At 41.5% G+C, this 13,614-nt stretch overlaps 1 protein-coding gene across 5 annotated transcripts in view; it reads left to right on the top strand.

Moving 5' to 3' along the window:
* LOC126997302 (uncharacterized) overlaps nucleotides 1-13,614 on the top strand; it is a 173,270-nt gene that overhangs the window by 92,495 nt on the left and 67,161 nt on the right. For all 5 annotated transcript variants that reach the window (XM_050858302.1, XM_050858304.1, XM_050858301.1 and 2 more), the window contains 2 exons: nucleotides 655-818; nucleotides 13,199-13,296. In XM_050858302.1, the coding sequence (XP_050714259.1) occupies nucleotides 655-818; nucleotides 13,199-13,296 (262 nt within the window). The remainder of the gene's footprint in view (nucleotides 1-654; nucleotides 819-13,198; nucleotides 13,297-13,614) is intronic.

Genomic DNA, 13,614 nt, shown 5'->3' with positions numbered 1-13,614 from the left:
GCCACCTACATTTTAATAAGTGAATACAGGTAGGAATCACTGTATTGAGGAATAAGATATGTATCTGGGGATTGGAGCGACGGGTAGGGTACGTATGTACGCTCAGCACAACAGCCACAGATACAAAACTTATTCCTCAATACAATGATTCCTACTTGTATGAAGCTACTGTAGAATACATTTTTTATGTGATTATATTTGGTATGTATGTGAATGAGTTATGTAGGAAATAATGACGGAAAGTGTGCATTACTTTATAGATAGCCTGCTATCATCGCCTTCAGTGCTTGTTTTGCAGGGCCTGTTCTCCCTTGAAAACTTGCAGTATTATGATTGTACTTTGTTTCTTAAGTGATGTCATTGATTGTTTAAGTAGTGTGTCGTCATTCAATTCAGTTTCGAATATTTTTTAATCATGAAAGAAGCTAGATTATCTCAATCATATATATTTGGTACGTGTCTTTGATACAATCTATGATGTCATCAACAGCCAATCAGGTGAAAGGGGGCGGAGCTTAGCCAGAATGGGGGAGGGGCCTCTCGGTGCAAGTTGGCCAAGCTAATTTGGACCGACTATAGTATGTGTGTCTTATATACCAAGATATGTGGATTTTATTATAGATTTGATTAGTATGATGTTTTTGTTTCTTATAGGATGGATTTGTCAGATGAGGAGCGTTGCTACTCTCCTCTCCTCTTGTGCCCTAGCATCCACCTCTCCTGCATCATCTACTCTACTTGCTGCACACTGTGGTACCTCTGATAGCTGGAGTTTACCCTCAGAGTGGCTAACTCTTATCTCACAGGCATTAAGAAAGGTTAGTAATTTCATTTGGTATATCTGCTTTCTCATACCCTTATCCTATTCATTTGTTGTCGTCCCCCAACCTTTGCTAATTCAACATTGGCAGATTTGAATGGTGTGCAATCCCCATTTTTAATGAGCAACTTGGGATGCATTACAGTTTTGTGCTCTGCACTACATTTTCCGCATATGATGTTTATGGTTGTTACCATAAATGGCTTTTTAATTTTTTTTTTTTTTTTTTTTTTTTTTTTTTTTTTTTTTTTGGCCTCATACATATGAGTGCACTTGTCCAGCAGCCTTAGAGAATGCACTGCTGGTCCTGGCAGCAGGATGAAACTCTACTTTACTTGGTTTCAAAGAATTCAGGATAATACCTTTCTCTTACCAGATATTAACCCCTTCACTATGGCCGGGCCAAAACAGCACCCCTGCGCTATATCCGGGATTGCTGCGTGCGCCTCCGAGGAAAACTGATCGAATGTTTTAAAATACTTAATGGTTTCATGAATGTAGACAGATCAACATTGTTTATGATCGATGACACTTTGCATACGAGGAACAATGGCGTAAAACTCAAACATAGACAAGTAAATTCAGACTGCACCAAATTTTTCTTCACTAACGTTGTAGTGTGAGAATGGAATAAGCTCTCACCGTCAGTGGTCCAGTGTAACACGATTGACTCTTTCAAAAACAAGCTCGACCGTCACTTCCATCAATTTAATATCAACTAGAGTTGAAATGCATCGTTTTGGAGCATTCTGATTAATGTAGAATCACTTAGGTTTAAGGACAGACCACCTAGTCTGGACCATGGGGTCTGTGTGGTCTGATTTTCTATGTAAATCTCAATCTCTCTCTCTCTCTCTCTCTCTCTCTCTCTCTCTCTCTGTGTCTTTTCAGTGTGGCCAAGATCAATATTGTTTGATAATAATAACAATAATAATAATAATAATTTATTATTATTATTATTATTATTATTATTATTATTATTATTATTATCTCCTCGATTCAAATTTCCATGTGGTTGCTTCGTTGAGGCCTGAGATGCCAGTACTTAGAGCTTTCCTTCGGTTAATGTCTTGCTATTACCAGTTGATGTGTTTTGTCTTAATATGTTTGACAGTTTAACCCGTAAACTGTGCCAGACATCATAAGATGCTATGAGTTAGACTGCGCCAGACATCTTAAGATGACGCATGTTCCAAGGTGGATATTTATACTTCCCAAGATGCCAAAGTATATGCCAATGAACCTCGTGTGGCAACATCATCCCTCTTTCGCACCATGTAGTCACCATCGTCATATTAGTTGCCCTTTAGAAGTCACGGAGAGTAGAAGTATGTCATCTACTGATGCTAACCAGCCCCAAAGCTCCTGCGGTCATGACTGAGGGGGAGGCATGGGAGGGGGTAAAAAGAAAGTATTGGTAAAGAGAAAGATTGTAGTTGACAAATCTGAAAGTGACAGTGATTCAGATTGTATTCAGCCATCAGATTCAGCTGGTCTGAGGAAGCGTGGCAAGCTTGAGCATGCTTCTGGCGCTCAAGGTCACAGATGTGCTGCCAGGCATCCTACTCAGGCACTGACACCAACAAAAGTTTTACCAATGCTAGTAGACCCTGATGAATCACTATCATCTCTGTCTGATGATCCAGAGTGGCAGAAAGATGAGGAAAACGACAGTGGGGGTATAGGAGGAGACTCAGCTAATGAACTGAGTGAGGGAGGGGTGTCAGCTGGGATGGGATAGGAAGGGGAGGCAGAGGGAGAACAGGAGCCTCAGAGATGCGAGACAATGCGTACTCCATTCGTCTGGTCTGATGGATCAGACTTTGTGCCAGACATTCATAACTTTGACAGAAATATTGCTGGTGTGACTAATGACTGACCTCTTGATAATGATGCACAAGAGGTTGATTATTTTGAAACATACATTGATGACCAGGTAATGCAGCTTGTTGTGTCACAAACAAACAGCTATTACAAATACACTATGGAGCATGCGACATTCACCCCAAAATCATGGGTTCATCGCTGGTCAGACAAACGTAGAAGAAATGTACGTATGTTTTTTTGCTCTGTTACTGCTGATGCCACATATAAAAAAACATGTGCTGAGTGATTATCGGAAAATTGATGCCTTGATTCCAACACCAATTTTGGGGAAATTCATGAAAAGAGACAGATTCCTTTTATTGATAAGGTTTCTACATTTCCATGACAATAACGAACGTGATGAAAATGATCATTTGTGGAAGGTTAGAAGAGTATTTACAATGATTACTAAGAAGTACAGACAATTCTTTTATCCTTTTTGCAAGGTTGTTATAGATGAAAGCTTGGTGTTGTTCAAGGGGAGACTTATACTCAAACAGTATATACCTTCAAAAAGGCATAGGTTCGATATCAAATTCTTTATCCTTTGTGACTGCAAAACAGGGATAGTTTTAGATGCAATAGTGTATACTGGCACCCCTGTTGACATTCCACAAGGTGACCCTTTGGGAGTATCTGGTGCTGTTGTGAAGAAAATGATGGAAAGGTACATGGGTAAGGGACATATCCTATATACCGATAACTGGTACACTAGCCCTAGACTGTGTCAGTATTTACTGGAAAATATGACTGGGTCAAGTGGCACAGTACGTAAGAACAGGAAACATATGCCAAAATTTGAAGCATGACCTGTTCCTGGCAATGTGGAACTGCAAAAGATTGGAAAAGTCCTGGCCATAAATTGGCATGACAAACGTGACGTGACCATGCTCACCACTGTTCATCAAGGACACATGCAGGACACTGACAAGGAAGACCACAGGACACATGAAAGAATTAGAAAGCCAGATGCAATCATTGATTACAACGCGAATATGCGCCTAGTCGACAAAAGTGACTGTCAGCTTGCTGGTATTGAATGCATGAGGAAATGTGTCAAATGGTACCATAAGCTATTCATTCATGTTGTTGATGTTACAATGCTGAATGCATACAGGTAACTCTCGATTTACGCGAGTATTGTGTCCTTGAAGAGGTCGTGTAAATCAAAAACAATGTAAATCAAACAAGAAGTAGGTTTCTATCGAAAAATAAATATTCACTTCATTTATATAGTGGAGAGAGAGAGAGAGAGAGAGAGAGAGAGAGAGAGAATATCCATATCACCGAGATATCCACTCAGGCACTTAGTCTCAGCCTCACTCGTTTGAGGAAGAAATGAGGGACACCATGAGCGACTAGCTAGTATTGGTACTGGTACCGAGCAGTTTGGTACCAGTACCATACCGTATAGCTGGTACCGTTAGTACCAGTACTGGTACCGGTACCTACCCACCCCTATTGTTGAGTAGCGTGGCAGCGTGGGTACTGTATTGTTGTTCAAGTGGCGCGTGGGAAGAACTGAGCTCAACTGTGTGGCTGCGGCGCCGTGTGAGTCCAGTTGTGTGAGACATCTGGTGGTCACTCCTTCAAATATCGCGTATAAGGGAAAAAATGGGTAAATTAAACATTTACATGGATTTTGGACACCGCGTTATTTAAAAAATGCGTAAACCAAACACACATAAATCGAGTTACCTATATATATATATATATATATATATATATATATATATATATATATATATATATATATATATATATATATATATATATATATATGAAATGTGAACCCTTCTTCACAGTGCGCACTTATACACTTCACCCTGAACTTAGGTGTTTTTCTGTTCTTTTCTTTCTTTCTTTGGTGGGCCATCTGCCACTGCTCCTCACTCCTCAGCCACTGCCGTCATCTGTTTGTTTACATACAGCCGTGAGGTACCCACTTACCCACGCTCGTACTCACATCCGTTTTCCATTCATACGGACAACTAACAACTCACTACCGGTTGGGCATATGGGCAACCGCGGTTACCCATAGCCCCAATGGTTGGACTCCGCCTTTTAAGGCAGCACGCATGACGCCGACGGTAGGTAGATGTGACCCGTACATGTCAAAGGAGCGCGAAACTCGTGGCGGTAATGTGCGAAAGTCGTGATGGTAAGAATTTAGGACTAAGTGCTAAACTCGAGGATCGCGAAACTCAAGAGGGTATTGTGTGTGTGTGTGTGTATATATATATATATATATATATATATATATATATATATATATGTATATATATGTATATATATATATATATATATATATATATATATATATATATATATATATATATATATATATATATATATATATATATATATATATATATATATATATATATATATATATATATATATATATATATATATATATATATATATATATATATATATATATATATATATATATATATATATATATATATATATATATATATATATATATATACATCCCCTTAGGTATTTCGTTCGGACTTGGCGATCGTGAACCATGACGGCGGGACTATAACCCTATGGGTAAATATGCATTTGGGGAAGTCACCTTTGACACGTCATATAAAACATGTTTCTTTCGTTCCCAAAAGTAGCCCAATTTGCGATAAGTAGCCCAATCTGGCAACACTGCAGTGTGGCGGCGCGTGAATTTTTTTTTTTAGGATAATGTTGCTATGAGAAAATCTCGACCAATAGCAGTCGTCCCTGAGTGAGCTGCTGGCCAATAGGAAAGCATGACGTCACAGTCTAACCGTGACGTCACTCAGGAGCAACCTAAAGGCGGTGTCACACTAGCACTTTTTCCGTCAACTTTTTCCGTCGTTTTTCTGAAAATCGTCGATATTTTGGCTGCGGCCTGTCACGCACAAACGGTGTTTCGTCTGAAACTTTCCGTCGGCACAGACCATGGGAATGTAAACAAACATGGAGTCCACGCTGCGGCAAAGATACGCTGCTCTGAACCTAATAATGTGTATTGTGAGACTTAGACGAGCTAAACAAGCCAAAAAGCATGCATGGATGCGCTCATGGTTGGCTCGTCGGGAAAGAGAAAGTGTGTCCCACAGGCTGTTAAAAGAGCTGAGTTTAGAGGATCATGAGACTCTGAAGAATTGGATCAGGTTGGACAAGAGCCAGTACCACAGACTTCTGGAGTTAGTGACACCTCTCATTGCCAGAAGTGACACCAGGATGAGGAAGGCTGTCACTGCAGGAGAGCGTTTGAGACAGGTTGAAGCCACGCGGAAAGTCTCGGTCTTGGTCTTGGAAATGTAAACAAAGGCGGAAATTTGCAGGTGGAAACGATCCTGATCGCCTGACAAATTCATGCGATAAGTTCATGCGGAACGATGAAAAATCGACGGAAATGGCATTAATCGACGGAAAAAGTGCTAGTGTGACACCGCCTTAACGTCCATTGCCCCGCCTCCCTCCTCTCTCCCTTCCCCCTCCTCTCTGCCTCCCTCCTCCCTCCTCTCTGCCTTCCTCCTCCTCTCTCCTTCCCCCCTCCTCTGCCTCCTCCCTCCTCTCTGCCTTCCTATTTAGCGTCAATGCATCCGCATCTACGCGAAACTGGGGCAGCGTATAAGCGGGGGTCCTAATTGACCCTTGAATCGAAACCGCGATGGGTGAGACCATGAGCAGTGGGTGACTGTATATATATATATATATATATATATATATATATATATATATATATATATATATATATATATATATATATATATATATATATATATATATATAGAACACTAACCTTAGAAAAGTCACACTACTAACCATGGGTACATCATACCCGATTTTGAAAAAAAAAAAAATTAAATTAAATGTAAAGTTTTAATGGAATAAAGTTACATGAAGGGACTTCAAACTTTGTATCTTGACTTAACATTAAGAAGAACTGAAAAACGTATTGTTTTGTTATTAAAATCATTTACTGAAAATTGTTACTAAAATAGGAAAAATGTTCAAAATTTCAAAAAAATTTCATAAAAAAATTATCATCCGATGGCTTCCAAACTTCTTGTATGGCCTCCCAGGTCCTATGATCCACTGCACAGGTGATCACTAAAAAAGTACGTAAACAATATCCTAGGGACATGTACAACACCCTGTATCACCAACCATTGGTATGCTGCACCCGAATGTAGGCCTACAACAAAGGTGAGCAGAGAGAGCGAGACAACGTGACCTTCCCCTACACTGTCAAGCGGGCACATGAAGCTACTGAGGAGGTGGGTACCCTCAGAGCACCGGAACCATACACAATGGCAGTGACGTCATTCGCTTCGGGTACCTCATACCCATGGTTAGCGTTCTAGGGTTAAATATATATATATATATACACACACACACAATACCCTCTTGAGTTTCGCGATCCTCGAGCTTAGCACTTAGTCCTAAATTCTTACCATCACGACTTTCGCACATTACCGCCACGAGTAATATATATATATATATATATATATATATATATATATATATATATATATATATATATATATATATATATATATATATATACACACACACACACACACACACACACACACACACACACACACACACACAATACCCTCTTGAGTTTCGCGATCCTCGAGTTTAGCACTTAGTCCTAAATTCTTACCATCACGACTTTCGCACATTACCGCCACGAGTTTCGCGTTGCTTTGACATGTACGGGTCACGTCTACCTACCGTCGGCGTCATGCGTGCTGCCTTAAAAGGCGGAGTCCAACCATTGGGGCCATGGGTAACCGCGGTTGCCCATATGCCCAACCAGTAGCGAGTTGTTGGTTGTCCGTATGAATGGAAAACGGACGTGAGTACGAGCGTGGGTAAGTGGGTACCTCACGGCTGTATGTAAACAAACAGATGACGGCAGTGGCTGAGGAGTGAGGAGCAGTGGAAGATGGCCCACCAAGAGACTCGTAAAATGGACTGGCAGAGCTGCTTTGCTTACTACTTGATTAACAAGATAAGAGACACACAAAAAGAAGTGGTGGCTGCAGAGAAAGCGACAGGTGTTGAGAGTGTGTGGTAAGGTGTGGGGTGGGGCTAACCCTGCAGCCGCCACGAGGTGCTGGGGAACCACAGTCCAAAAAACTTTTTCCTCGAGTCTATGAAAATTGTAGATCTCCCAGTGATGTTTTCCTCTTCTTCTTCTTCTTGTGACCTGTAATGCATGGCAGCGACGGTGAAAAGTAACAGTGGAAAATAGCAAAAGGGCATAGAAAACCAAAATCAGGGAAAGAAAAGAACAAAAAAACACCTAAGTTCAGGGTGAAGTGTATAAGTGCGCACTGTGAAGTAAAGAAGGGTCGCTTTCACAGTCGTTTTGTTTGTTTTGATCGTTACCAATGGCGGTGATCAACGCTATAGTTTTCCACGTGAAATTGGCCTATAGGGTAGTGGTGGCTGCAGAGAAAGCGACAGGTGTTGAGAGTGTGTGGTAAGGTGTGGGGTGAGGCTAACCCCGCAGCCGCCACGAGGTGCCGTTGTAAAGGCAATACCTCCGACACCATCACATCACATCACTACCCATCAGCCAGTTTCACGTGGAAATACTAGGGCGGCGATCGCCGCCATTGGTAACGATCAATACAAACAAAATGACTGTGAAAGCGGCCCTAAGTGCATGTTGTGAAGTATAAAAGTGTGGAGAAGGAGGACCTAAGAAGCGATACAAAGCATTACAGGTCAAAAGAAGAAGGTCCACTATACACTGGCTGGTGTTGCAAGAAATATTTTCCCGCTGAAATTAGTCATTCTGCTGTCCACCACGCATGCGCGCTGTGGGAATACACAGCATTAAAAGTGTTAATTTCCCTGGATTTGTTCTTTTTTGTCCACTTGTGGTCTTTGTGAGTGGTGAGGGAAATATGGAATCAGTAAGCAAGTTGAACCTCTCTGCGAGCTGTTTTGTGATTGCGGCGGCAGTTTACGCTCAATAGGCATTGAAAAGTTAATCATGATGTTAGTAATTTGATGATATATAACAGAAAGAGTTAGCAGATTATACCATAACACACAGAAAACTACCAGAAGCTTTAGGTTTGTCCAACTGTACACGGGTGACCGCGAGCAACCACCCTTACATTAGCAGACGACACCACGTGGATCACAAGCGTGTATTCAGAACTGCCAGCCAATTGTAAGGCAGCCGCCTTCAACTGCGGCTTGAGAACGACCTGTTCTCACTTCGCATTTTCTGCCTATTACCAAGGTACGTATTCTGAGATAACAAGAGAGTAAAGTCGAAAAAAATTGTGATAACAAGGGAGTCAAGTTGAAAAAAAAAAGTATTTTTTTCCATGGGCCGGAACCAATAAGCGCTTTTTCATGTATTTCAATACCTCGAGTTTCGCGATCCTCGAGTTTAGCGCTATACCTTCGGAATGAAGCAAGCGCGAAACTCGAGGGGGTACTGTATATATACAGTAGAGCCCCACTTAGCGCGAGATCAATTAGTGCGAACCGCAATTAGCGCGAGCCACCATCTACCAAGAAAAAAAATTAATTAGCGCGAAAGCCTCAGTTAGCGCGAGCAGCTACCACGACTGAATTTTGAAAATTGCGCCAAGCCGCCATGATGCGCGGTGGCCTTGGTGGCCTGCCTCACACCACAACACAGCCCCTGCCACCACTTACATGGTCCCAGTCTCTCATGCTCCCTAACGTCGTCCTACCCCCCCTGGCCCCCCTCGGAGGCTGCCCGCTTCACCTGCCGCCTCCTGCTGGGGGCGGTGCACGGCTCGCCGCCCGTGTGGCGCCGCAGCAGCCACTGTCACACTATGTGTCCCGGCCACACCGCCGCCTCCGCTGCCATCCTTGGGGCGTTGCCACGGGCATGAGCTTCGCCGCGTCGGCCCCGCGGGGCGTCACTATAACCTGCCATGGCGGGGCAGATGAGGCAACGCGTCACTATTGACTGAGTGGCCACCGTCACCGTAACACGCTCGATAATAACGAGTGTGATGTCGGCCTGGCCGGGCACGACGCCCACACACGCCCACACCCTGCCCGCCAAGCCTCTGCTGGGGCCGAACTCTTGTCACACACACTTGCTGCCGCCGCCGACACCTTGGGCCGCAAGAGTCACCATCACGGCTCGATAACTGATGACTGCATATTTTGAGTAATTATCAAACCCAAAAGTCAGACCCACGTGTGCACCAAATAACTTTTTTCATATTGGTTACTTTATTCAATTAGCGCGAATTCAGTTAGCGCGACCGCGTTCATCCACCTAATTCTTGCGCTAAATGGGGCTCTACTATATATATATATATATATATATATATATATATATATATATATATATATATATATATATATATATATATATATATATATATATATATATATATATATATATATATATATATATATACAGTAAAACCCGATTATCCGGCGGATTATCCGAAAAACCGGATTATCCGAAATTGATCTGGATAATGCAATTAATTTTTTTTTTTTCTATACTAAAACGTTATAAAACATCAAAAATAAATAAAAGTAACTACATATGTGCTATATTAACACATTTAAAATTGATAAGAACAGTTAAAATGAATATGCTTTCTAATACGTATTGCGAAATAGCTTGTAACGAATAGATCAATGTATTAGACAAAAACATTAAACAAACTCTCAACAACACGTCCGCACCTTCGCCCCAGCAAGGACGTAGGTGCGTGAAACGAACAAACTACTGCACGACTACTCTCACACCGTACTCTCAAGACAACGACACAAACGACTCCCTCTCCACTCCATGCCACATTCCCTTCCAACATACGAGTTGCGCGATAATATGAGTCATCATACTGTGCCTCCACCTGCACGATGCATCAAGGTCACACTTGCAAGCTTGCACAACCATTCACAATCGCACTCTGCAACATTCACAATTCAGATCTGCAACGCTCACAAGTATCAACATACACTGGTCCAGACAAGGAGACCCACAGACAAACATACAATAAAACATTTACATCACATGTTTTAAGCGTACTACTTTGTTTAGAGTAGCGTGTGTTTGTTTGGTTTCATTGTTTACATCGTCAGTCGGCGGCAGTCGCGTCACACACTTCACACTTTTAGATAAAAAGCAGCAGCGACAGCATCCTCATCCATCCTGGCTAATGGTCCGTCCATACTAGCTACATGTGTTCTAATGAGAAAATAAGAACCAAGGTGCAAGATCAAAGTGATATTCATCCAAACGAGAAAGCAAGACACAATGCCGACGATCAAACTGGCGGCGATCAAAATGGCGGCCATAAATCCGGATTATCCGAAAAATCGGCTTATCCGAAAGAGGCTTCCCCCCTTCCATTTCGGATAATCGGGGTTTTACTGTATATATATATATATATATATATATATATATATATATATATATATATATATATATATATATATATATATATATATATAGTAAACCCTCTGGTATCCGGGTTATTATGGCCACGGGGGCACCCGGATATGGTGTAGATTAAGTCTACGGACCCGAAAACCCAACTTTCGCCTACCGCATTTAATATATCATCGGCACAAACGAAGCTACTTAAGGACAATCATGTACACAAGGAACTCTAGTAATAATCCAGCATTAGCTACAGAAATGGTTTCTCCATCTGTCCAGTTTCCTTGTTTAAAACATGAGATCAGTAGACAGCCGATAGGCGTCCACTGGCCTGTTAAAAAGGCCACTCGTTTGCAGTGTCCACAGCAAAATTTACACCCTTTACAAGGCTGTGTTGCCCATCTTCCTCAAATGTTTCAAGAAAAAGTGACCGAAACGCATCATAATCCTCTCGTTCCGTGAACGCGCTCTTGTTTATGAGGGCCGCCGTTCCCATTCCCGGGATTAACCTTCGAGCGGCTGAGAGATATTTTATTTCCCGGATCTGACACGAATGAAATGTCCATGACAATCTCACTTTGAAACAAGAAGTCTCTGGCCGAATAATCTGCCTCCCTTACTACCTGTGAAAGGCCTAACTGCTGTTGCTGTTAGCGGGTGATTAGGCTCAGAAGCCATTGTGGGATTAGTAAGGTAAGTAATTGCCTCTTGGTTGCTCATGCAGCTTAGATGAAGGAGGAGAAAGCACCCTTTGAAGACTGGTACCACTCCTTACATGACAGTTACCGTTATCCTTGATGTCACTGTCATTTCCCTTTACCCACTCCTTATAGTCCTCGGTGAGAGCTTGTAACTTCGGGTCAGGTTTCTCTGCCATTAAAAAGAGTTACTAGTAAAATGAGGAGTAAAATGGTAAAAGAAAAAAAATTATCGCTGCAAAAATAATTAAAGTAATAATCATTCACCGCTAAGTATGTGCTCACTCCTCCCCGATGCTTTGAAAATGCATGAAAAGAGGAAAAAGAATAATGAGTGAGGCTTAGCAAGACAAAACTCTCCACTGTGCAACAAAATATACAAAAGAAAGGAGAAAATAAAATGAATGACTATACATAAAATGCATAACAATGTTATTCAGGAAGAATATTAAACATCCACACGCCAGAAAAAATCAACAGCTGAAAAATAAAAGATTAGATACGGCCCCACACGCCTAAACACATGAACATAATAATAGTAATTCACCTGAAATATTGGTACAAGTGGTGTAATTACTGAAACCGTATCAGTGTAGTGTTAAGATAAATGTGTTAAAAATACTTCAAAGACAGCAAATAGATACCCCGCTATGCAGCACGTTCGCGTCCTTCGCCTCGCTGGTGACAAGGGCAGGATCGCAGGGGTGGCAGGGTCTGCCGTCCCCCATCTAGTAGCGGTGGTGGGATGGGCGGCGCGCAGACTATATACGCCCACCAGTCACCCTTATAGGTCCGAGTTGTCTGGCAAAGAAAAGTGCACACCGACGATAGGTCTCTCTTCCTCTCTGCGTTGATCGCCCTTTTTATTGCATTTTGATTCATCCGGAAGTGTGTGGCTTCCGGTTGATGACTGCTGATGAAAGTCATCATTTGCTGATCCTTGCTGATCTAGCATCAGTTCATCACAACTTCTCACAGCCAAAAGCACGACGTGTTGTTAAACATCCTGTTGTGTGACACCGACCGGGTGTCGCAACACATACAGTCATACATTCATATACATATGACAATATATATATATATATATATATTACAAGGCCCTGTATACCACAAAGAGATAAATTCACTCACTCACAGAAATAGGAAAGTCTCTCTCTCTCTCTCTCTCTCTCTCTCTCTCTCTCTCTCTCTTTGGCTTCACTTAAAAAGCATTTGTTGAGGTCCTACTGTACATGAGCGAAGAGGAGTTTCATTCCTATTTTTTAATCCTAAACTCACTGGGTAGAGATTCAAGCCCAATCCTTCTTTTCTCACAGTCTTTTCATGAGACATCTGACATAGGGAAAACATTTAATGTTAATTTCCTGGTGTTTTATTTAGTATTTCTTCTATCCACTCTTCCAGAATGATGTCAATATCGAACATAATCTGGTCACCCTTGCTGTTGAGCGGCTGCTGCAAACCCACACAAAAGTCTCAGATTATGATGTTGATCACAGGAGGTTAGTGGTATTGACTGTGTGCCAGATTAATTTCAGTTAATGTGTTAATTTAGGCCAATATTTATAGTAGATTAAGATATTCAATCCTGGTTAGCACATACATTTATGAATCTTGCAACCTAAATGTTTAGATTTAATATTCTTCTTTCTTCCTTTCCTCCCAATATTTTTTTGGCATGGGTCTTAGTCATGTTGGCAGAGATTTACTTCTTTGTTTATTAATTTTTTTTTTATATGTCTTGGCAGAGTTGAGGACTTAATTTATTTCAAGTTTAGCAGATATTTCTTCCTGCCTTTCATTGGAAATTAGTTAATTTA

Source organism: Eriocheir sinensis, chromosome 12 (assembly GCF_024679095.1).
Source record: "Eriocheir sinensis breed Jianghai 21 chromosome 12, ASM2467909v1, whole genome shotgun sequence".
In the NCBI taxonomy this organism is placed as follows: domain Eukaryota; kingdom Metazoa; phylum Arthropoda; class Malacostraca; order Decapoda; family Varunidae; genus Eriocheir; species Eriocheir sinensis.
The sequence above is the reverse complement of the archived record's forward strand: the minus strand, read 5'-3'. Positions and strand labels throughout refer to the sequence as shown.